Source organism: Pleurodeles waltl, chromosome 10 (genome assembly GCF_031143425.1).
Source record: "Pleurodeles waltl isolate 20211129_DDA chromosome 10, aPleWal1.hap1.20221129, whole genome shotgun sequence".
Taxonomy (NCBI): Eukaryota; Metazoa; Chordata; class Amphibia; order Caudata; family Salamandridae; genus Pleurodeles; species Pleurodeles waltl.
In genome coordinates this window covers 713,518,424-713,542,521 of record NC_090449.1, presented here as the reverse complement: position 1 = coordinate 713,542,521, position 24,098 = coordinate 713,518,424, and the positions used below count along the sequence as shown (strand labels likewise).

At 45.5% G+C, this 24,098-nt stretch overlaps 1 protein-coding gene across 1 annotated transcript in view; it reads left to right on the top strand.

The window, feature by feature from the left end:
* CREM (cAMP responsive element modulator) overlaps positions 1–24,098 on the top strand; it is an 823,729-nt gene that overhangs the window by 409,394 nt on the left and 390,237 nt on the right. The window contains exon 4 of the mRNA XM_069211219.1: positions 12,497–12,594. Coding sequence (XP_069067320.1) covers positions 12,497–12,594 — 98 coding nt within the window. The remainder of the gene's footprint in view (positions 1–12,496; positions 12,595–24,098) is intronic.

Below are 24,098 nucleotides of genomic sequence, written 5' to 3'. Positions count from 1 at the left end.
TTCCGTTCTTTTCTTAATTTAATCATGTGTGCTAAAAATGTTATATCTATGTTCATTTTCGCACCGCGACCCTGGTTTTGATACCTCTTTTGCGATCTATCTGTGAGGAGAGCAGCCGCAAATCTGTCTAAGAAAGATGACCAGATCGTTATTGAATCCCCTGTTAAATCCATATGGCATTGCTCGATTCTCTCCATTGACAGTTCACTAATGGATTCTTTTAACCTTTCAGACCATCAAAGTTTTTTATAGTTTGTTGTATTAATGTTCCTGGGTGTAGCAAGTGCAAAGTTAAAATTAGGGAGGCCACAACCTATCTCCAGGCATTGCTGGCCATGGTCGCTCAGAGCCGATTTAACAATATAACATTTTGTAATTAGCGTAAGCAAACATAAGGTTGCCACAGTATAGTCAATTGTCGCTTGAGTTCCAGCGGCATAGCAGGTAGTTACCGGAGGAGTATCTTGCAGATATCTTCCATTTATTAGTGTAAGCCCAAGAGCCTCCAGATCTTTTACTAAGGAGAGTGCTACTATCCTTTCTCTGTTGCCCCCAGGGACTGCTGTTGTACTGCCCAAAATAGATCTTGCTAAATAGTTTGTGTATTCCTTTCAAAGGGGTATAGTAATTTCAGATTAAAATCCCCTGCGACTAAGAGCTCCAGGGGTCATAAATCCTGATGGGCAGTTAAAATTGTATCTATTAATTTGTAAGTTATATATTTCCTGGATTGTACATCTGGGTGGATATAGACATTAATTAGCAGGAGTGGACAGGGATGTTCCTTATTCCACCCATCTAACTTCACTAACAGGAAGTCTTTGTTTTCCTCATATATTCGAGTACATAATATATTTAAACCTGCTGAGATAAATATTGCTAATCCCGTCTTTGGATGACCATACTTTTACTCCTTTATCCATCAATTGAAAAAGAGTCTGTGGCCCAAGTCTCCTGGAGAAAAATAATTTGAAATTTCTTTAATAAACTTGATAGATCTTTTTGTAGGGTGTTTGATCTAATCCCTTTTATATTCCAGGAGCAAACTTGGAGGGGGTTTTCATGCAAGATTGTCAGCTCATTGTTCACCCTACTACTCATAAGTCACTGATGCATTTCTCAATGGATTGTTTCCGATATCCAGCCTTAGTCTAGCTGCGATAAGCGTGTATTAGAAATGGTACGTACCAAGGGGTAATCTTCCATTCTTCCAGTTGCAGATCTAAGAACTGAGAAAGGTTTATCCGACTCTTTTGGCTTGGATTGATTAGGCGAATTGGTTTGTTCCTCTAAACGGGTCAGGATAGCCTACTTGTTTGGGTATACTGAAATGTATTCCTCATTTTAAGAAGGGACCTTTTTTGTTAACAACTCTTCTAACCAACTGTGATGACCTCCAGGTTACCAGGGTTAATTCGTTTAAGCCTCTCTCTTTTATATTTTCCCTAGGTAAAAACTCTATGGAGACAATATCAATAGATTTTATATCTTTTAATGCAGGAATGACTTGTAATAATTTTAGTATGTTCCCTCTATTTAGGATGTCAAAACGCCCCCTGGAGTGATATTGAGGTTCTGATATTAGTTGTAAACAATTGTTTGGCAAAACGAAATCAGAGCTACCTATAATATCCGTCTGTTCAGCTAATTTGGCAGACCGTTCTAACTTTATAGCCCTTTGCTTTGCTATTAAGCCACTTAAGGAACCTTCATCCGGGGTGGATCTTGGCCTTCTTCGTTTTATTGCCTGATTTTCGGCCTAATGGCCTCCGGTTTGAGCCCCATTGTGCTCTGCATATTCTGAATTTGCGACCGTAATTGTTATACCCTCTTCTTCAAACATCCTCTTATTTAATATGGGACTAGGACTTGTTACTGCCTGTGTCCCTCATTGATGTGGCTTTATTTTTTGAGGTTCCTGCTCTGATTTGCCTATATCATTTGTCATTACCATAATTTGTTGGTCATTACTTTCTATATCCCCCCTCATTGGAGTGTAGTTCATTTTCGTTTTGCCCCCCTTGATTATGAGTATTCTCTTCCAGGGGATCCTCATCAATAGTCATAAACATTGAATATTCCCGCCCTTGTGCGGGGACCCCGGGGCATATATAAAATACACACATATTATACATGTGTAGAAAACAGTCATGCAGGCTATAATGTTAAAAACAGGCTAAAATGCTTTATTTCTATGAAGTTTTTTTTTTTTAATATTATAAAACTACAATAGAGCATAAATATCTACCCAAGCTCCTAAAACTAGGCTTAGGGAAGTAAGCAGCAGCAAACACTAGAGAAAAAATAGAAAAAACTGCATTGAAAACAATGAAGCATTCTTAGCCAATAGGCTGCATGCAGGTTAACACAGGAGAACCATAAAAACTTTGGCACCGTGCCTTTAAGACCCTGAGCACCTCCAGTATCCCACCATGCCTCAGGGGTGAAGGAAAGGTGACAGTTGGTTCACAGTTAGGTCAGTTCATTTTACGGTGACAATTTGTATAACTGATTCAAAATACAGTCTGCCCTGCACTTCTAGGAGACGTGCGTCCGGGGAGGAGGGTGGGTTGTTTATGACTTTGATGAGGATACCCCTGGAAGAGAACTAGGATTTACAGGTAAGTAACTTATCCTTCTCTTCCAGGGGATCCTCATCAATAGTCATAAACATTGAATAGATTAGCAAGCCCATCCCTAAATCCAGCGGACTGTCCGATAGAAGTGCAGGAATAGATAGATATTACGCAAATAGATTTCTTAGAGAGGCCTGCCCCACTTGGGCATCCGCTCTTGCATCTGAGTCTAAACAGTAATGTCTAGTAAACGTATGGACAGACTTCCATGTAGCAGCCTTACAAATCTCAGATATAGGAACATTGTTAAGGAGGGCAGTAGTAGCCGCTTTTCCCCTTGTGGAATGCGCTCTAGGCCGCGCTAGTAATGGTTTATTAGCTAGCTGGTAAGTATTAACAATACAAGAAACTATCCATCTTGATATTGTTCGTTTAGATGCTGCCTCTCCTGTCCTCAAATGACCATAGTTTACAAACAAACGGTTAGAGTGTCTAATCGATTTTGTCTTATCCAGATAAAATTTCAGCACTCTTTTCAAGTCTAAGGAGTGTAATGCTTTCTCTGCCGGAGTCTCCGGATTGGGAAAGAAAGTCGGTAAAGATATGGTCTGATTGATATGGAATTCTGACACCACCTTCGGAAGGAAAGATGGGTGAGTTCGTAGAACCACTCTATTGTCATGAAAAACCGTGTACGGTTCTTTGGAAGACAAGGCCTGGATTTCACTGACCCTCCTCGCTGAAGTAATGGCCACTAGAAAAGCCGTCTTCCACGTAAGGTGTTGTAAAGAGGCCTTATTTCCTGCTTTTCGTTGCTTCTTCTTTTGTCTTTTAGTGGGTGGCTTAACTGGTTCAAGTGGGAGCCCCACGGATTTGGGACAGTCAAAGGAGCCTAAAACGTCCTTACATACTTCTTCCTGCTCACATTTTGGTTCTTCAGGGGATTCTATCTCTTTTTCCTTTGTCTTCATTGTACACCAATTTGCTCTAATTCCCGAGTTTGTGCTTTCCCCAGCCTCCCTCTAATACGGGGGGAAGTCCTTTGGCTATAATTTCCTCCTCTCTTTTCATATTAAAATTTTCTTTAAAGTTTGCTATCAGTGAGTTTAAAGCTTCTGGAAGAGTGGCCAACTTGTCAATTATGGGCTCAAAAGTGCATTATATTACTGATATTTCGGTAAGATTCTGAGCTTGCTTAATCAAGTTGTTTAAATTTGACAGTTTGTGGTCGATCCCTGCTACGGATTTGGCCATAGTATTCAGTATATCCACCTCGACATCCATTTTGGAGGACTAATAGGACAGAGCATCTAGTTTTAGCTTCGAGGTTTTAAAAAAGATATCCCATACCGCATTTTAATCCAACTGCTTTTCAGTATTTCGTACTTCCGGTGTGTTCTCTTTATTTTCCTCCCTACTTTCAGATTCACTTGTTTTTTCATTTAATATAGAGGATACATTGAAGGATCTGCATTTAAGGGCTGAGATATCCATTTGTGTATCTGAGACTCCAATTTTGTCTTCTTGTAGGGACATTCCCATATCTGTATGGAAAGACTTGTTAAGGATATACATGGTGGGGCTTGGGTCTCTGTTTTTACAGGAAATATTAGTGTTTAATGGGTTGAGGTTATTGAAATTGTTCGAAATATGAATAGTTTCTAACGAATGATCCATTTCCCTTACTTTACCATACTCTTGCGAAATCTCAACAGGTTCACTTAGGGAAGAATCAGTCACTCCTTTAATAATCACATTTACCTCAAATGGAAATTGAGTGCCTAAGTGGGAAAAATTAATTTGATTTTCCAAGGATGGACAGTTTGAGGTACCAGGTGAAGGTGAAGTAGACCTGAGGGTCAGTAATTCTAAGCCATTAATTGAGCCCCAAACATTATCTTTAGGGTTGTCTTCCATTTGGTTGTTATTTTTTCCAAAAGTGGGGTTTTCTGCCTGCCCTTCCTCCTTAAACCTACTTTTATCATCTTGGTCATGTAACAGACTGGATTCACTTTTTATAGGGGAGATTGGATGAGGTAGAGTCGTGGAGCCATTTGGAAGAGAAAAAAATCACATCCAGAGGTGCCTTTAAGAAATCAGACTTGTGGGGAACCCTTACCCGTTTTTGAAGTCTGCTGAAGAAAGGGGTTATAGGGGAGACCAGGGATTGACACTTTGTCTTCGATTTCCCTTCCCTTTTTGATGGTGATGGTAAGAACAGGGGATTACTTTGTTTTTTAATTTTCTTGGATTGCGGCTGAAATGCCCTTTCCTTCCCTGACCTAATTTTCGCTGACTATTACATTTCCTTTAAATATTCCTCCTTACTAAAACTGACCACAATTCAGGGGCAAGGGGCACAAGCACGTGGGATCCTCTTTAAATGCTGCCCAAACCAGCTGCTGGCTCCTGTCAAGGTTCAAGCAGTTTTCTTCCCTTTTTCTTTTCCGTCGGATAGACGCGCCGCCACACCCCTGGATAGAGGGGCACAAGTGCATGCCACTGGCCCCCATTGAGGTCCAGCAGTCTTCTTCCCTTTTTTTATATTTTTTCATCAACTTAGACAAAATAGACAAAATGGACACGCTGCCACACCTCTGGGTTGAGGGGCACGAGCATGTGTAGTCCTCCTCTGGTGCTATCCCAGCCAAGATATGTTTCAGGTCACAGGTCACAGAAAGGTTTGATAGCCAACTGCACCACGGGAAATCTGTGGCCGCTTCCGCTGCCCGGATGCTGTTGGGCACTCCTGTGTGTTCACTTTTTTATTGGACCACCCATCTGGGGCTCTGGGGGCCCAAAAAGTCTTTTTAATACTTATCAGATATGCTGCCCTGGGAACTAGTGCCCTAAAAAGGCTGCATACGTCTTCTCCGAGGTAGGTTACTCAAGTTACGCAGGGTTGCCAGCTGGGTTGCCCGCTGGTCATATGGCTAGACCCCCCAGTTTCTGATACAGTGTCTTTATGACCTTTCAGTGGGGGCAGCCTAACTTGCCGCAATCTTAAAGGACTGTAGGATTGTAGCGCCGAAGCAGGTAGCTCAGCCTCAGTGGAGGCCTCACTGGAGGACGGGAGGCTAGGGTAGATGGGGCCTTCCTAGGGAAAACGGGGTGCGAGGACCGATGGCGATGATGGTGCGGGGGCAGGGATTCTGGGGTGCAGGAGAGCAGGAGGGCAGAGGAGCAGGAGAACACTGAAGCAGCACTTCTGCCTCTCACCATAATCCTCCCGATCCTCCTGATCCCGCTTAGCGTGCCGGGCTCCTGGCTCCTGATGCTCCTGGCCTCACTGCTGGAATTCCCGGCTACAAGCGCTTGGTGGCCGGAAGCCTACCCTCACTTTCTGCCCTTCACTCTTCTGCCCACTCCTTTGCTCCTTGGCTTTCCTTTCCGCGATGCAGCGCGGCTCTCACCCGCTGCAGCCGCCGCTGCCACTGCAATCACAAAACCGCAAGCGGACGTGCGGATTCCGGAAGTTGCAGCGTCTCCCGTCAGACAGATTTCGGCATCGGCTTCACAGAAACATTAATACAGCTGGAGATTTCTTGCCACCCAACCCTGTGATAGTGTAGTGCTGACCTGTGACCTGTACTCCAGTGTCCTGGACCTTTTGAACATTTCTATTTTTCCAGTGAATTTCGAAATCAACCTGGGATCTGTTATCCTTGCAAGCCCATCCCTGTACCAGAGTTTGGTCTATTTCCTAATCTGATTCAAACCTGTCGACTTTTGCCAAAGTCAAGTCCAGATGTATGCTCTGATACCTGCTGGGAGATTCCTCTTCTTCCCTGTTCTCCTCAGTCAACCAATCAGTGTTCAAATCTTCCTCCTCCTTCACCCTTGAGGAAATGTTTTTCTCCCTCTCCTTTCTTTCCTCCGGCATCTGCCCTGACTCACCCGTTTGTTATCCTGCTTATTCACCTTCCTACTCCCTTCCATTCTGTCCAACCCTCGCTTGTGAAACACCACCCACAGACTCTTGGTATCTATCCCATCTATCTGTTCTTTGTTGACACCATCCTTCAATAATGCCACAAACATATCTCTCCTAGATGCTCTGTTATTATCTGTGCGCCCTCAGACAGAGAGGCTCTCAGGTTTCGTCCATTCTCCCAACTCACAGACAGCCTCCTTGTACATCCTTCAAGGAATCACTGTCTGGTTGATTAACAGGGTCATTATCACATGTTAGTAGGCTGGGGGAGCCAAACAAACACTGTCAGCGGTCCATCCAACAAACGGTGAGCATCACCCAGAATAATGGCAGTTTTCCTTTTCCTTGATTGTCTGCATAGCATCTCTCAATGTATACCAGGGCTTATCATTCACAGGCCAGTCTGACTCTAGGATACTTATGATTACACTCTGTGACTGCTAACTGCAGTAGTGTGACCTGTTGGCTGCCCGGATAACCCCAAAACTGCTCCTGTACATTGGGATCAGTGCTAAGTATACAAAACTTTGGTGCGTCTCCTACATCTAACATGACTCGAGGAGCTCCTGTGTCAAATAATGGCACCATCCATGTAAGCAGCGATTCCCCAGGTCTTTGCCGAAATCTGTCTACAATATCAAGTATCAATTTTATCTTGTAGCAATTTATTCTGACGTGATAACATTGTGGAAATATTTTTGGCTTCCCCTAGCTGCCATTCTAATTGTTCACGTTCCTGTTCTAACTGAACACATTTCTCATGCGTTTTCCGAAAGGCACATAAAAGGATCCAGCCCCTTCTGCCTATGATAGATAATTCTCTTCCTTTTTTTACTAGTACTTTTTGCAAACAAGCTAATACCTTTGCTGGTTCAGCTGTGACATACACCCATCCCAGTTCTCACTCAAACCAGCACCGCAAGCCCACTCGTTTGCAAGTACATCATAAGGAACTGTCTCCCAACCCAGTATTTCACTTGTCATCTGGGAAGCTGCCTTTGGTTTCTTGTCAAACATTTTCACTTTTTATTTGTTTACTTTGAATCCTACAGTTTACGCCAGTTTGTTTTGCTCTTGCTTAAACTAAGAGGAAATTATGCCAAAGATTACAGCACTCTTAGTCTGAATGATGAATTTATTAAGGCACTTCCCAGCTATCAAATAAAAGCTCATGAATATATCAAAATAAGCATTTAAATCAAATGAAGTAAAATATGTGTATACACAAGAAGAATCAAAGCAGTTAATCACAGACAGCGATGTGCACTGCATCAACAGTGAAAAAAATATATGTATTTAGGCTAAATAATCAAAAGTTAAAATGCATCACCATGAGGGGTAAATCAGACATTCTAGCCAGCACCACGACCAGGGAACCCTCTGATGGCAAAGACAGGCGACTACACATGGGATTAAAATTCTCCCAGGCAGCGTGTCTGCTCCACAGGTGAGTTCCTGTCTTAACGCCAAGTCCCACTATCTTTTCTATCTTAAACAAGCTAGGAGAGCATTCTAGAACACCCTCCCCTCTGTTACAAAATCAAACGCTGGCTCTGTGTCAAAAACAGGCAAAAGAACTGGCCAGGCCCTAATGCGCATTCCACAGACAGAGCTGTACCTTTCTCTGATGAAAACATTCCCAGCCTTGTACCCTCTTATATTTTCTGCATTCCCCATAATATGTTCCAACATGGTATGGCCCTCTTCTGATGAGGAAAGCAATAACACATTCTGTGTGAAAAAAAAGCTGTGTGTGGGAAAACCCTGTGCTGCCGTGGTACTTGAAATCCCAGTGGGCACAGCATTAGGGGAATCTCTCCCTCATACTCCCAACCTCAGAGGGAAACTGCGAAAGATCTGCAGTGGTGGCTGATGAACTGCGATTGGGTCAGTGAAGACCCCTCTCCCTTTTACAACCACAGCAGATTGTGGTGACAGATGCATTATTTCTGGGATGGGGTGGCATTGTGAGGGAAGTAGAAATCAGAGGACTCTAGTCTCCAGAGAAGTCTGAGCTCCACATCAAGCTGTTGGGACTTTGGGAGATTTACTTGACTTTGAAAGCCTTGCTTCCTTTGATCAGGGTAAGGCTGGTGCAGATGTTAATGGACAACTCCACCGCCATGTGGTACTGTAACAATTAGGATGGGGAGGGATGATGGACACTTTTTCAATAGTCTCTGCGTCTCTAGACATGGCTGGAATGCCATCACATTTCCCTGGCGGTTCAACACCTGACGGGCGCTTGGAACACCAGGGCGGACTAACTCAGCCAAAGATGCCTAGCAGATCACAAATGGTGTCCACAACCAGAGGTGGTGCAAGGCCTCTGTCAGCACTGGGGAGATCCTTGGTTAGATCGGTTTGCCACCGTCAAGAACACGCAATGTCCGCAGTTTTGCACGCTGGAATTTCTAAGGCGACTCTTGCTCTGAAGAGCTTTTCATTTCAAGTGGAGCTCCGGCCTCCTATATGCCTTCCACCTCTACCCCTCGTGCCCACAGTTCGCAAGAAGATCAGGAGTGACCGGGCCCATGTCTGGTATACCAAGCTGTTGAGCATTTACATTGGTCCTCTGATCAGGTTGCTTCATCAAGAGGATCTTCTTTCGCAGCAACAGGGGAGATTTCTGCACCTGAACCTGCATACCCTTCATCTTCATGCTTGGAGTTTGAGCCGCAACGTTGGCCGCTTTTGACCTTCCTCCCGAAGTCTGTGATGTTATCCTGGCAGCCAGGCCTCCTTATACCAAGTCGGGATACACCTGCCATTGGGATACGTTTGCGATGAGGTGTGATTCTCACAACATTGAACGTCTTTCTGCACCTCTCTCTAAGGTTCTTCTGCTTGCTCTATCTTTGGCCCAGCAGGGCTCAGCTCTGGGCAAAAGCTAAAGGTTCTATATCAGCCATTTTGGCATTTTTGAGGTTCCCAGACCAATTTTATTTATTCAAGTCAACTGTTGTGGCTAGGTCTTTTAAAGGCTAACAGCATGTTTCCCCCAAGGCCATTCATTGTACTCCTGTGGGATTTAAATCTTGTTCTCACCTTCTTAATTTTTTAACCCTTTGAGCCCCAGCATAATTGCCCTGTTAGGCTACTAACGATCAAAACTGCCTTTCTTTTGGCCATAAAGTCGGCCAGGATAGTCAGCGAATTGCAAGCACTCTTGAGGTACCCTCCCTACCCTCCTCCTACCCGGACAAGCTAGTCCACCAGACCTGTGCCTTCTTCCTTCCAAAGTTTGTGACTCCCTTCCATGTAGGCCAGAATACCACCCTGCCTATCTTCTTTGCTTTGCCTCATGCCTCCAACAGGAGGAGAAACTCTACAGTCTGGACCCAAAAAGAGCATTGTCATTCTACCTTGATTGCACAAAACAATCTGGGTAGATAGTCAACTCTTTGTGGGGTACCTAGGAGCTAAGAAAGGAAAGGCTGTGCAGAAATGGACCATCTCAAGATGGTTAATGTTCTGCACTAAAATCTGGTACGCATTGGCTAAGAAGCAATTCCAAGAGGATTTGCGTGCTCATTGCACCAGAATAAAGGCTGGAACATCACTTCTGGCACGGCTGATGATGCGGAGCTGAACAATACCACCTAATGGCGCGTAGGGGTACTGCTCAGTGGGTATATGTGGCACAGTGTGAATCATAAGAACTCTTGTCTACAATGTGCATCTTCTCTTTGATTACTATAACTAGTTCCTGGGAATGTGTACATGATAGTACCTCGCTGACTAGGCCCTGACCCAGGGCCTATCTTAGCTGGATTAACAGAACAAAATTGTGTAACTAACTGATGTGCATCTACTGATGAAATGGGTTCCAGTGAGTGTTCTTCTGAACCATCTCTTGCAATCAATTACATTTTGCAGGTGACATGTAAGTATTTAGAATCACTATAGAGTTCATCTCATACTCTGGTTCAGAATCAGAAATCACTTGAGGAGGTTTGGGTGTCTGAATGATCACACCAAATGTATTCAAGGTTTCACAGGTTTCAGTAAGGGCAAGCACTGGATGTACCCTCTTGGTAGGGGTCAGAGGAAGCTTAATTAACACTCTTAGATATTGATAGTGGTCCAATAAACAGAGGATTACATTTACATGTCCCATATCATGGTAACTATTAGATCAAAAGCCATACATAATCACCAGTTTGGTATTCAGTAGCTCAGCGTTATTTTATTGCCTTTCCTGCATGAATGGTTTCCTTCATCTTAGTGTAAAGCTATAACAGTTCTTGCAGTTTTTTTTCTCCAATAGGATTTATATACGACTATAGACTAACCTCTTTAATGCTGTGAGGGTGATATCCTTGATGAGAAAAGAAAGGGGCATTTTCCCAGAAAGGAATATACAGCAATCTTCCAACCATAATATGACACTGACAGCTTATCTCATGCAGAAAATGATATAAATAGATGTTCAGATTGTGACTTATATGTTCTGTTTCTTCCCCTGTTGTGGACAACATGCTGACAACAAGCAAACGCTCCCTTGGAGAGCTTTGCAAAAGGCTGAACACAACCTTTAAGGAAATTGTAAACCCTATTGATATGATCACAGAGGACAATCTATGTATAACACACTTTATGTTTGCAAAACTGTTCACTTATTTTAGACGCTGTAGGTGGCTGCTTGATACAATGAAATGAGTAGTTTAAGTAAAGGCATCAACCACTACCATGATTATGGTGAAACCGTGATGAGAGATTAATCCCACAATAAAATCCAAAGTCATGGTGTAGCATGACTTCTGGAGAGCAATCATGTGTCATACATGCCCCATGTGGCAACAGAGACTCAATATGGATACATAAATCGACAGCTCACGGCACACCTGAAAGACACCTGGAAGATATCTCTACCATTGACTGCACATTAAGATCCACAAACATGGGCCAAAGAAGTGGATAATAGACGGTGAGACCCTGGACGACCATCAAATTTGAAGCTTCAAGAAATCTGTAAAACGAAGGAGGGACAAGACGGACCGCCTTGCATCATCGGAAAGACCAGGGCTGCGCATGCTAGGGGGTCACTTAATCCAAGAGACCCAGCACATATGAGGACTCCTGGAAGAGCCTCTCTGGACCAGAGAAAACGGCTTATAAAAGCCTGGTGTGAGGGGTAAGTGGTAGGCACAGAGGCTGAAGAGTGAAGTAGAAATGGCCCAAACCCTGTACATAATCCCAGCACTCTAGGACCCATGATGGTGATTCTGTAATACACTCTTTTATCATTTGCTGGAAAGGTGCCCCAGAGTGGAAAAAGTCAAGACTGTTTCTGTGACCCTGCATAAATAATTCTATAAGGTTGTAAATGGGTCCTAACCTACAGCATGTCAAGGTATGCTTCCTAATTTCAATCAAACCATTCCCCCCACCCCACCCCGCACCCCCATCACTGTCGCCCGCCCACACCCTCCACCGAGAATGATGATACATCTGAGTAGGTTCAACCACAAATCTGGGATCTCTTTTGAATTGTAGGGATGATAAAGACTAAATTATGTAGGGTGTTACCATTCAAAATAAAGATGGCCACCATGAATAGGTTAAATAATTATATGTACTGAATGATCTGTGTCACTTCTTTCGGTCAGAGTTACAGCCATTGTTGCACCGTCCATAATTTGAAGCCTGACCAATTGGCTTTGCCAATGCTTGCTTAAGTTAAAGGTACCTAGTGAGGGTGCACATACACACTCCAGAGCAGACACACCTTGTATAACATACCCATGTATTTACAGTACATAGACGGAAAATAAATATTAAGACAGCTGTAAAAGTGATTTCTGGTCATGTTACTAGGAGGTCAGTATACCTACAGGTTGAAATGGGAAAGAACCGAGGAACTAATATGAAATGGCCCATGAATATAACTTTATGCTGTTCAGGGCTAATCAGTGTATAGTAATTTGCTGATTAGAGGATACATCAAATGGAATCTTACATTTTGGAAATTTACATTTTACAGGTAGCAACAATTGCAGAACCTGATGAGTCTACAGAATCAACAGAAGTTGTGACTAATTCTCAGAAGCGCAGAGAGATAATTTCAAGAAGACCTTATCGGTGAGATCAAAAGAAGTGGTTGCACTACTGATTTACAGAGGAAAACTGTTCATCGAAAATTGTTGCATTCTTTCTTGAAAATAAAGTTGAGTATACCTGAAAATACACCTTGAAGAAAAGCTAACATTTTAGTAGGTTCAGTGATGTGGAAGAAATAGTGTTGGTTAAAAAAAAAAAAACAATCTCCCAAGTACACACAGGGTCAAAGTTTAATCTGTTTTACCTCCTCCATGTTTTATATAAAATTACTGGGGTCTAATACTATTCCATCCTCTAAATCTCACACCTTCTTTCAATATTGTGCAAATGTGATATGACTTAAAATGACAATATAATTCAATTGTCCATTCCGGTGTACAACCAGAAATTGCACTTAATCTCAGCACAAATCATAATGCAACCCTTATTCACATAAATCAGTTTCATGCAAAGATAGGCTAGTAAGATGCCTAAATCAGATCCTGAGGCCAAACACTGAATTGTCTCTCAAACATAACAAGGCATCAAATAGATTATAAGTATGACTTCTGTGTAGAGGATTTATTAGATTAGAGGAGGTTGGATAATATTTACCTATCCAAGCTCGAAGATAGCTACCCGCATTACTTGCTCACTCGCTTTCACAGAATTAACGTCTATAGGCCTGTTCACAGCCAAGTGCAACCCAGTCCCCCTCTAAATCCTGAGAGGGCCAGTCTGTTTGCCAACCAGCATTCCTTGGATCCTTCATTAGTCTCCAGACATTCCTTCTCTCTGTCTGCAGTAGTTCTTTTTAGTGGTTCCTTAGCTATTGTCCTAAACTATCCAGCAAATTCCCAGCATTATAAACCAGCAAGTATACCCTGTGCTTTTCCTTCCTGTCTCTCACTGTTTGAAGCAATTCTTAGCCATAATTTGTAGGATGTTTTGGAATAGCCTTGTATTTAATATCTCAAATGTTACTTCTTATTTATGTAGTCATTGAAAGAGGGGCAGCTTTAGTACACTACAGATATTCCACTCTGTCACAATTACTGTGCCTCAATTTATTTAGAGTTGGGGAAAATCAATAACTTCTCTATCATTATATTGACTCTGATATTGATACATAGTATGAAACCTCTGCATACCTGATGGATCTCTGGAACACCACTGTAAAAGATTTTTAAGTTGATACATGAGACAATATTTTCTACTTTTTTGGCTTCAAAATATCCCTCCTGCTACAAGTGATCGTAGTGTCCCTGGATTGAGCATAGAAAGTATGGCATCCAGAATTCCTAGGTAGGAGTATCTGTCAACCGTTCAGGCTGTCCTTCTGGGGGAGTATCCGCTGTCATAGCAACAGAGCAGGGTCCAGCACCAGAGTCTCCCCAATCTCCACCTTCATGTTTGGAGATTGAGCGGCAATAGCTGAACATCTTTGACCTTCCTCCAGGGGTGGTTGATCTCATTTTGGCAGCCAGATGTCCCTCAACAAGTACTATTTACACCTGTGGTTACGGCAAATTTGTGGGTTGGTGTGGCACGTGAAAGACAGACCCTCTCCAGGCCATGTTTTCTGATGTTCTGTTGTCTCCTCACTCTCTCGTCCTGCAAGGGTTTGCTTTGGGCACAGTTTAAGGGTACCTTTTGGGTCTTAGGACTTTCCTCCAGTTTCCGTACCAGCTCTCATTACTTAAATCACCTGTTGTGATGCATCAAATGCAGCTCACAGGGAAAGAAGCCGGTTGCTAAGCGGGACCAGCTTCTAGATGAATGTGACTACAGAAGAGACCCCCCTCTGATGAGACCAGTTGAGCTTTAATCCCTAAACTATAGGACTTATTCCAAAGCATTTGTTGTAATAAGACTTACTTCTGACAAAGATGGTACGCTGACTGTTGTGGGTTCCTGGTTCACCCTGATGAAGGCCCGAGACCCTTATTGGACTGTTAAAGAGGCCTAAACATGTCAGTAGAAAGGACGACTCAGATAAAGCCTCGTAACACACATCCTATTGATTTCTTTAACACTGTCCAGTGTACTTTTTAAATAAAGGTATCTCCTTTTGGGTTTACACTGAGATTGTTATTGCTAATTATTCTAGATCTCTCATCTATTCAGGACCATTGATTTGGATTTCTCCTTAGTGGTATTCTAAAGTAATGGATCTTTGATAGATTCACATGCTTTAATCATTCCCCGTCTTCAAAGTGGGAGTCCCACAGCATGATCAAATAGCAGTATAGAAAAACTTTACATAGAAAACAATGCTAAAGTGCATTCATTTTCACAGCTTGTAGGAAGTTGGCTCTGTATATACTATTTCAAAGTAAGGAATAGTGTTTACAGAGTCCAAGGGTTCCCCTTAGAGGTAAGATAGTGGCAAAATTAGATAACTCTAATGCTCTATTTTGTGGTAGTGTGGTCGAGCAGTAGGCTTATCAGATGGTAGTGATAAGCATTTGTTGTACACACACAGGCAATAAATGAGGGACACACACTCAAAGACTTACTCAAGGCCAATAGGTTTTTATATAGAAAAATATATTTTCTTAATTTATTTTTAGAACCACAAGTTCAAGATTTGAAGTAAATACATAAAATGCAAGGTACTCCACACAGGTAAGTTAGGAACTTTGAATTAGAGCAATAGCATACACATTTTTGGCAAAAATGGCAATAAGCTATTTTAAAAGCCTGGTTGCAGGCTTTTGACTCAGGAGACAGGCCGGTAGGGCTGGGGCCAAAGCAGTTGTTGTCATCTGTCATCTCTGCAGGCTTGTAGGTCAGCAATCCTTCTTTGTAGTTCAGGTTGCAGGAATCTGATTTCCTGGGTTCTGGGGTGCCCCTAAATATTAGATTTAGGGGTGTGTTTATGTCTGGGAGGGCAGTAGCCAATGGCTACTGTCCAGGAGGTGGCTACACCCTCTTTGTGCCTCCTCCCTGTGGGGAGGGGGGTCACATCCCTAATCCTATCGGGGGAATCCTCCAAAACTAAGATGGAGGATTTCAAAAGGCATGTGTCACCTCAGCTCAGGGTACCTTAGGGGCTGTCCTGACTGGTGGGTGACTCCTTGTTTTTCTAATTATCTCCCCAGCCTTGCCACCAAAAGTGGGGGCAGTGGCCGGAGGGGCTGGCATCCCCACTAGCTGGGATGCCCTTGGGCGCTGTAACAAAGGGGGTGAGCCTTTGAGGCTCACCGACAGCTGTTACAGTTCCTGCAGGGGGACGTGTGAAGCACCTCCACCCAGTACAGGCTTTGTTCCTGGCCACAGAGTGACAAAGGCACTCTCCCCATGTGGCCAGCAACTCGTCTGGTTGTGGCAGGCTGGCAGAAACTGGTCAGCCCCACACTAGAAGTCGGATTGGTATTCAGGGGGCACCTCTAAGATGCCCTCTGGGTGCATGTTACAATAAATTGCACACTGGCATCATTGTGCATTTATTGCGCTGAGAAGTTTGACCAAACTTCCCAGATTTCAGTGTAATCATTATGGAACTGTGGAGTTTGTGTTTGACAAACTCCCAGACCATATACTCTTATGGCTATCCTGCACTTACAATGTCTAAGGTTTTGCTAAGATACTCATAGTACTCATGCACCTATGCCCTCACTTGTGGTATAGTGCACCCTGCCTTAGGGCTGTAAGGCCTGCAAAAGGGGTGACTTAACTATGCCACAGGCAGTGTGAGGTTGGCATGGCACTCTGAGGGGAGTGCCATGTCGACTTAGTCATTTTCTCCCCACCAGTGCACACAAGCTTTTGAGGCAGTGTGCATGTGCTGAGCAAGGGGTCCCCAGGGTGGCATAAGACATACTGCAGTCCTTAGAGACCTTTCCTGGCATCAGGGCTCTAGGTACCAGGGGTACCAGTTACAGGGGACTTATCTGAGTGCCAGGGCTGTGCCAATTGTGGAAGCAAAGGTACAGTTTAGGGAAAGAACACTGGTGCTGGGGCCTGGTTAGCAGGGTTCCAGCACACTTTCAATCAAAACTTAGCATCAGCAAAGGCAAAAAGTCAGGGGGTAACCATGCCAAGGAGGCATTTCCTTGCACAGCTTATTTACTTCATTAGAAAAGACCCAAAGTCCAGCCAATCAGGCGACAACAACCTTTAGAACCCTTACCACAGAAGCTCCAGTCTCTCAGATTTTCTACTGCACTTTGTGTGAAGGAACTCTCCCTGAGCTCTACTCAGTTTACTTCATTTCAGCTTCTGGAAGCATCAAGAAGTCTAATACTTCTCAAGAAAAGGTCTCTTTAGATCCTGCAGATCTTATGGGAAAAAGACTACATGTAGATGACCCACATAAAGACTGCCTATATTGTCTTTATCTTCAGCATAAGGCAAAGGATTGCAAGGTATGTTGTACCTTTTCTTCAAAGATACTAAAAGACAGGTGAGGCTTCTTTGTTAGCTCCAAAAGGTCAAGTCACAGAAAGATACATCTTCACGTGAGCAGAGGGACACCTTTGCTACTTCTTGCAAGAGACGTTCCCATGACCAGGGGACCTCTGAGGTAGCCAGAAAGGCCCAGAAGACTTCCCATCATGGGTCTCTAACAGACAGTGATAAATAGGAGAGAGTGTCAAAATTCTTCCTACTACTCCATCTATGAAGTCTTCAAGCCCTCCCCATACTTCCTCTGACCCGTCGACAAACTCAATAATCCATGTAAAGACACCCTTGATGAGATCTTCCCCAACAACCGCAACAATAACAACTGTCTCGTCGACGAGACTTTTGATGACAGTGACTACTGCCCTCGACACACCTATCCTGTTGATGAAGACTCCATCACCGCTGAGGCCATCGTCAATGAGACCATCATCATCAACACTGCCATTGACGAGACCATCATCAACTGCCCCACCGTCAACGAGACCATCATATTCTACACCATGACTGTCGATGACGACCATGCCATTGACATATCCCTATATTCCCTCGTCAACGACGCCGTCGGTGTCACCGTCGATACAGGTAAAAGTTACAAAGACTTTCTTGAAATCTCAAGGCACCTCCCCAGCAGAGTTAAGCCATATCTTATGGAGGCAAGGCTGGCAGAAGTACAATAAAAAATTCTCGACATGGCAAATGATGGGGAACCATTATTTGGAAAATCCATTGATGACGCCCTACTCGCCATCAAAACTGATACAGACACTGCAAAATCATTGGGCACATTGCAGTTCCTTAAATTACCCTTTTGCCGAACACCTGGTAGTGGGTTTTCTATCTACACAGGAGGTTATCAGTATTAACATTAATACCAGCCCTCCCTTTCAATCTCACTATAGACTTGCCTATCCACAGCACCCATACAGTCTGCCATCGTCAGTGGCGTACACAAAGCAGGCAGCACGATGTAAACAACCCACCCAGTCCAGGGATATCGCCTGTAAACAATTTTCTGATGGATACACCTACCTGTGGATTCCTCACCAAAAGAATTCTCCCCTCGCGCCAGCCTTCGACGGAAATTTCTTCTAGCTCTGCACGTCGACGATGACGTCACAATCGCCCGACTCCACGCGACGCCACATGAAGTCATCTAGGCAATAAGAAGCCGTCGTCGACGTGCAGACGTCAGTTCCCTTTTTTCCGTGCCCGAATAACGGTTGTTTCTTCGAGGCTCACAGGGAGCTACTGTTACCAACGGACGGTTACGATGTCGCAGCCTAGAAAATCCGGCTTTAAACCTTGTAACCAATGCGGGGGTCGGATGTCGGGTACCGACCCCCACGAAAACTGCCTCTGGTGCCTTAGTTCCGATCATGAGGTTGAGGCATGCGCTTCGTGCCAGCTCATGAACCCTAAGGCACTCAAAGAAAGAGAGGCGAAGTTATTCTTGGCCCGGTCCAAGAAGAAGAAAGAGGGGCGTCATAGGAGGGAGTCTTCGTCGAGATCCTCTAGGTCTCGTCATCACCATAGTGGCTCTCGGCGCCGTCATGGATCTCGGCGCCGATTGAGCAAAGGACGGTCCAGGTCTAGATCGGCTTCTCCGTCGACTCGGCGTCGTCCGACGTGGGAGATAAGCCAGACCGTTACCCCTCCACCTCCGGCGACCCCGACGTCACCTGGGTCGATCTTTGAGGTCGAGCCTCCCCAGAGGCCTGAAGGTTCTCCTGGCCAGGAGTTACCTGGACCCTCTTCAGCAGCTTTGCCGGCGCCGGTGCAGCAGCAACAGTACCCGGCTTTCCCGACTCCGTGATCGGATCCTGCAGCGTTTTTGAACTCTATGTTTAACATCTTTGCTTCCATGGCGCCGGGTGAAGTCATGCAGGTCCGTCTGGTCCTTTGGCCTACACTTGGGTGTTCCGGCGTCTTTCAAGTCGGCGCCGTTCACCCCGTTTATCTCTGCTGCGTCTGAAGCGGCGCCGATGCCTACGACGTCGATCAGGATGGCTACACCTGTTACGGCGGCGTCGGATTTGCCTCAGATCCCATCAACGTCCAAGAATGCTGTGGAGCCGGAGCCTCCGGCTTTGGACGAATCTGAGGTTCGGCGCCGATGGAGATCTTCGGCGTCAGCTGACGCCTTGTCGACTCCAGGCTTGGAGTCCAGACTTAGATCAAGGCGCCTGGCCCTTCGTCTCTTGGAAGAGGAGGAGTACGCGAGGCAACACCTGGAGGAAGGAGAAGTTGTAGAGCCCTCAGGTGACTTCCAGGGTCTGGACTCGGCTAGTGGCCTTGACACTACCCCGGAATGGGATCTAGCTTCTCCTGGAGAGATCACAGAGGAAGCAGCTTCTTTCCATAAGGTCATTCGTAAGGCTGCGGACTTTTTAGATATTACTCTTCCTACCGCGGAGGTTAAGAGAAATGTATTGACAGAGGTCCTCCATCCGACATCTGCTTCTGCTGAGCCTCTTCTTCCATTCAATGAGGCTCTGCTGGACCCTATTAAGGATATTTGGATGAAACCTGTATCCACCGCTGCGGTCAACAGAGTGGTGGCTCGGCGTTACAGGACGGCGCCTGGGGATCCGGTGTTTCTTTCCAGGCAACCAACTCCGGAGAGCCTTGTGGTCCAAGCTTCATGTTCCTCCAGATCCTCGCCTGGCTCGTTTCCTGGGGTTCCTGCTGTTAGAGAGTCGAAAAAGATGGACCATACTGCTAAAAAGACATTTTCATTGTGCAGTATGGCCCTGAAATCTTCCAATGCCACATGCATACTGGGACGTTACATACATGCCCTTATGGAAGAGGCAAAGGGCCATCCTAATGTGTCACAGGAGATGCTGCAACTCTTTTCGGATGCTCAAGCGGCTGCGACGCAAGTAATCCAGTCTGGTTTGGACACTTCGGACTCGGTGGCTAGGGCTATGGGCACGACCATAGTCTCTAGGAGGCAGTCTTGGCTTAGATCATCGGGCTTCTCGACGGACGTGCAGGCTACGCTCCTTGATCTTCCGTTTGATGGGGAAAATCTCTTCGGTTCTAAGGCTGACTCAGCCTTAGAACGTTTTAAAGAGAGAAGAGCGACAGCTAGATCCTTGGGACTCCAGTCGTCGGCCTCATCCACCTTTAGAGGCTTTCGGAGATTTAAAGGATTTGGTCGTGGTTCCTTTCCAGGAAGACTGCAGGGACCACAACAAACTGCTTCTACCCTGCCTTACAGATCCTTCAGGGGCAGGGGCAGAGTCCGTACGAGAGGAGCCACCTTGCAGCACTCTGCCTCTTCCTCTTCCTCAGGAGGGGTGCAGCAAGGAAAGCAGCCGTAGTCCTCCACCATTCCCTGTCCATTCGTCTCCAGTAGGGGGGAGACTTACCCTTTTTCTTCCAATGTGGGAGGTCATAACATCAGACTCCTGGGTCATCGACATTGTGAAGAGGGGGTACGCTCTTCCCTTTCTGGAATTTCCTCCCACCCTCCCTCCCCGCCCATCCTTCTGTTCGGAAGACCATTTTCTCCTGTTACAGCAGGAGGTATCCATCCCTATTACAAAAAGGTGCAATAGAGTTGGTTCCCAAGCAAGAGAGGGGTCAGGGGTGCTATTCAAGATACTTTCTGATTCCCAAGAAGGATGGTCGGTTGAGACCAATTTTGGACTTGAGGATTTTGAATTGGTTCCTCAAACAGGAAAAGTTCAAAATGCTGACCCTCTCACAGGTTCTTTTGGCGTTGAACGAAGGAGACTGGATGGTGTCGGTCGATTTGCAGGACGCATATTTTCATATTCCGATCCTCAGATCGCACAGGAAGTATCTCCGTTTTGTGGTGGGATCACAACATTATCAGTTTGCGGTCCTCCCGTGTGGTCTTACTTCAGCACCTCGAGTCTTCAGGAAGGTGATGGCGGTGGTAGCTGCAGAGCTCAGAAGAAAAGGGATCGCTGTGTTTCCCTATCTGGACGATTGGTTGATCAAAGCCAGTACTCCAGAGCTCATGCGGTGCCATCTCCAGTCGACGACTCAATTGTTGTACGACCTGGGGTTTTCAGTCAATGTACCCAAGTCTCACCTGGAGCCCTCTCAACGCCTCCTGTTCATAGGGGCAGTATTGGACATTGAATTGGGCCTTTCCTCCGCCACAGCGGGTTCAGGCCATACAGGCTTTGGTTCCAATGTTTCGAAATGGAGCGTTAGTTCCAATCCTCAAAGTCCTTCGTCTGCTCGGTCTGTTTGCTTCTTGCATACTGTTGGTCACTCATGCACGCTGGCACATGAGGGCTCTCCAGTGGTGCGTCCGCAGGTAGTGGTTTCAGCACAAAGGGGATCTCGAGGACTCGATAAAGATCTCCAGAGACACTGCAGTGGATCTTCAATGGTGGGCAGCGGTCGACAACCTGGCTCAAGGAAAGCCGTTCTCGCTACCCCCACCAGTGGCCTCAGTGGTAACGGATGCTTCCACTCTAGGGTGGGGAGCTCATCTGGGGGACCTGGAGATCAAAGGCCTTTGGTCTCCAGTAGAACAGAAATTACACATCAATCTGTTAGAATTGCGGGCAGTACGGCTGGCACTCAAGGCCTTCCTCCCTTCCATTCGCGGTCAGTCAGTCCAGGTTCTAACGGACAACACGACCGCGATGTGGTATATAAACAAACAGGGAGGAGTGGGGTCGTATCTTCTCTGCAGAGAAGCTCTTCGACTCTGGTCCTGGCTTCAGGACCACAAGATCTGCTTGATTGCACATCATTTGGCCGGAGTCCTGAATGTGCGTGCAGACATTCTCAGTCGACGTATCTCGGTCGACCACGAGTGGCGTCTTCATCCAGATCTAGTTCTGTATATCTTCCAGATGTGGGGATATCCACAAATAGATCTGTTTGCAACTCGAGAGAATGCACAGTGCCCACTGTTTTGCAGCCTCCAGTATCCGGTGCAAGGAGCTCTGGGGGACGCGTTTCAGATGTCCTGGAAGGGTCAGTTGCTTTACGCGTTTCCCCCCATACCCTTGATTCCTCTAGTTCTCAGGAAAATCCGCCAGGACCGAGCTCAAGTCATCTTAATAGCTCCGGATTGGCCGAGAAGGGTGTGGTATTCGGACCTACTCCAACTCTCTCAGTGCCCTCCGCTCCGTCTCCCTTGCAGGGTGGACCTCCTCTCGCAGTCGCAGGGGCAGATTCTACACCCCCACCTCCAGAGCCTGCATCTTCATGCCTGGAGATTGAACGGGGCAATCTGAGTTCCTTTTCTCTCCATCCAGGTGTGGTGGAAGTTATTCTTTCGGCCAGGCGACACTCCACCAAGTCAATCTATGCAAATCGTTGGGCTAAGTTTACAAGCTGGTGTGGAGAGAATAGTTTAGATCCTTTACGAGCTGGTTTATCTGACATTTTGTCATTTGTTCTCTATTTGGCACAGAAAGGTTTTTCAGTTGCCACTGTTAAGGGTTATCTGTCTGCACTATCTGCTTTCCTGTGCCTTCCTGATCAACCATCCTTCTTTAAATCACCAATTGATTTAAAGTTTCTAAAGGGACTCACTAATAAGTATCCGCCCACGCCATTCGTTATGCCTCAGTGGGACCTTAACTTGGTTTTAACTTTTCTTATGGGGGCCCTGTTTGAACTCATGCACTCTTGTTCTTTACGCTTCCTAGTATTTAAAACTGTTTTCCTGGTGGCAATAACATCTGCCAGAAGGGTTAGTGAGCTTCAGGCTCTAACTGTAGAAACCCCATTCCTTTCCTTCTTCAAGGACAAAGTGGTGTTGAGGACCAAGGCGGCTTTCCTACCGAAGGTTGTTACACCCTTTCACGTGGGGCAGTCAATTACTCTCTCTTCCTTTTACCCTCCACCTCACCCATCCAAGGAGGAAGAGAGGCTCCACCGGCTAGATCTGCGAAGAGCACTGAGCTTCTACGTCGCCAGGACGAAAGAGTTCAGACAGGATGAACAGCTCTTCGTTGGATACGTGGGGAAGAGGAAAGGTAGAGCGGTCCACAAGAAAACACTATCCAGGTGGGTCATTCTATGTATTAAGATCTGCTATTCTTTGGCGAAGAGAGATCCACCTGTGGGGCTTCGTGCCCATTCCACCGGGGCCAAAGCAGCTTCATCGGCTTTGGCTAGAGGTGTTCCTGTGGCTGACATCTGCAGGGCAGCGACCTGGGCATCCCTCCATACTTTTGCCAAGCATTACTGTTTGGACTCTGAGGTCAGGAGGGATGGCCATTTTGCTCGCTCGGTGCTGCAAGATTTCTTGGTTTGACCATTCGGGCACCCACCACCGGAGGTTATACTGCTTGGGGACTCTATTCTTTTGGTGAGGAATCTACAGGTAGGTGTATCCATCAGAAGAATAAGTTACTTACCTTCGGTAACGCTTTTTCTGGTGGATACAGTAACTACCTGTGGATTCCTCACGGTCCCACCCACCTGCCCGTTGCCTGACTGGTCAAACCAGGATCTCTTTGGGTGCGCATCCTTGGACTTGTATAAATATGTATATAGCTTTCACATGCATATGGTTGTATTCATTGTATATACTTTTCCTTTGCAATCTAAGATAGTGAAAAGGACATTTTGGACTGAAATTTTACATATATATTTATTTATTTCTATCTCGAATTGAGCATTCATAACTGTGATATATATTTTATTATATTAAATGTTTTATTTTAGTCTATTCTGGATTAGTGTGTGCTCTTTAGGTTTAACCTGTTCGCCTCTATGGCATGTAAATAATGGTGATAACTGACGTCTGCACGTCGACGACGGCTTCTTATTGCCTAGATGACGTCATGTGGCGTCGCGTGGAGTCGGGCGATTTTGACGTCATCGTCGACGTGCAGAGCTAGAAGAAATTACCGTCGAAGGCTGGCGCGAGGGGATAATTCTTTTGGTGAGGAATCCACAGGTAGTTACTGTATCCACCAGAAAAAGCGTTACCGAAGGTAAGTAACTTATTCATCTCAACCGGGTGCCACCTACCATCACCTCTCCGCATCCCCTGGGTGAAAACATCTTGAATCTCATCACCAATGGTGGGAAATGACTACAGACAAGTGGGTTCTAGATCTTTTCACCTATGGTCATACCCTAGAGCAGAGGTCTTCAAACTGTGGGGCGGGCCCCCCTAGGGGGGC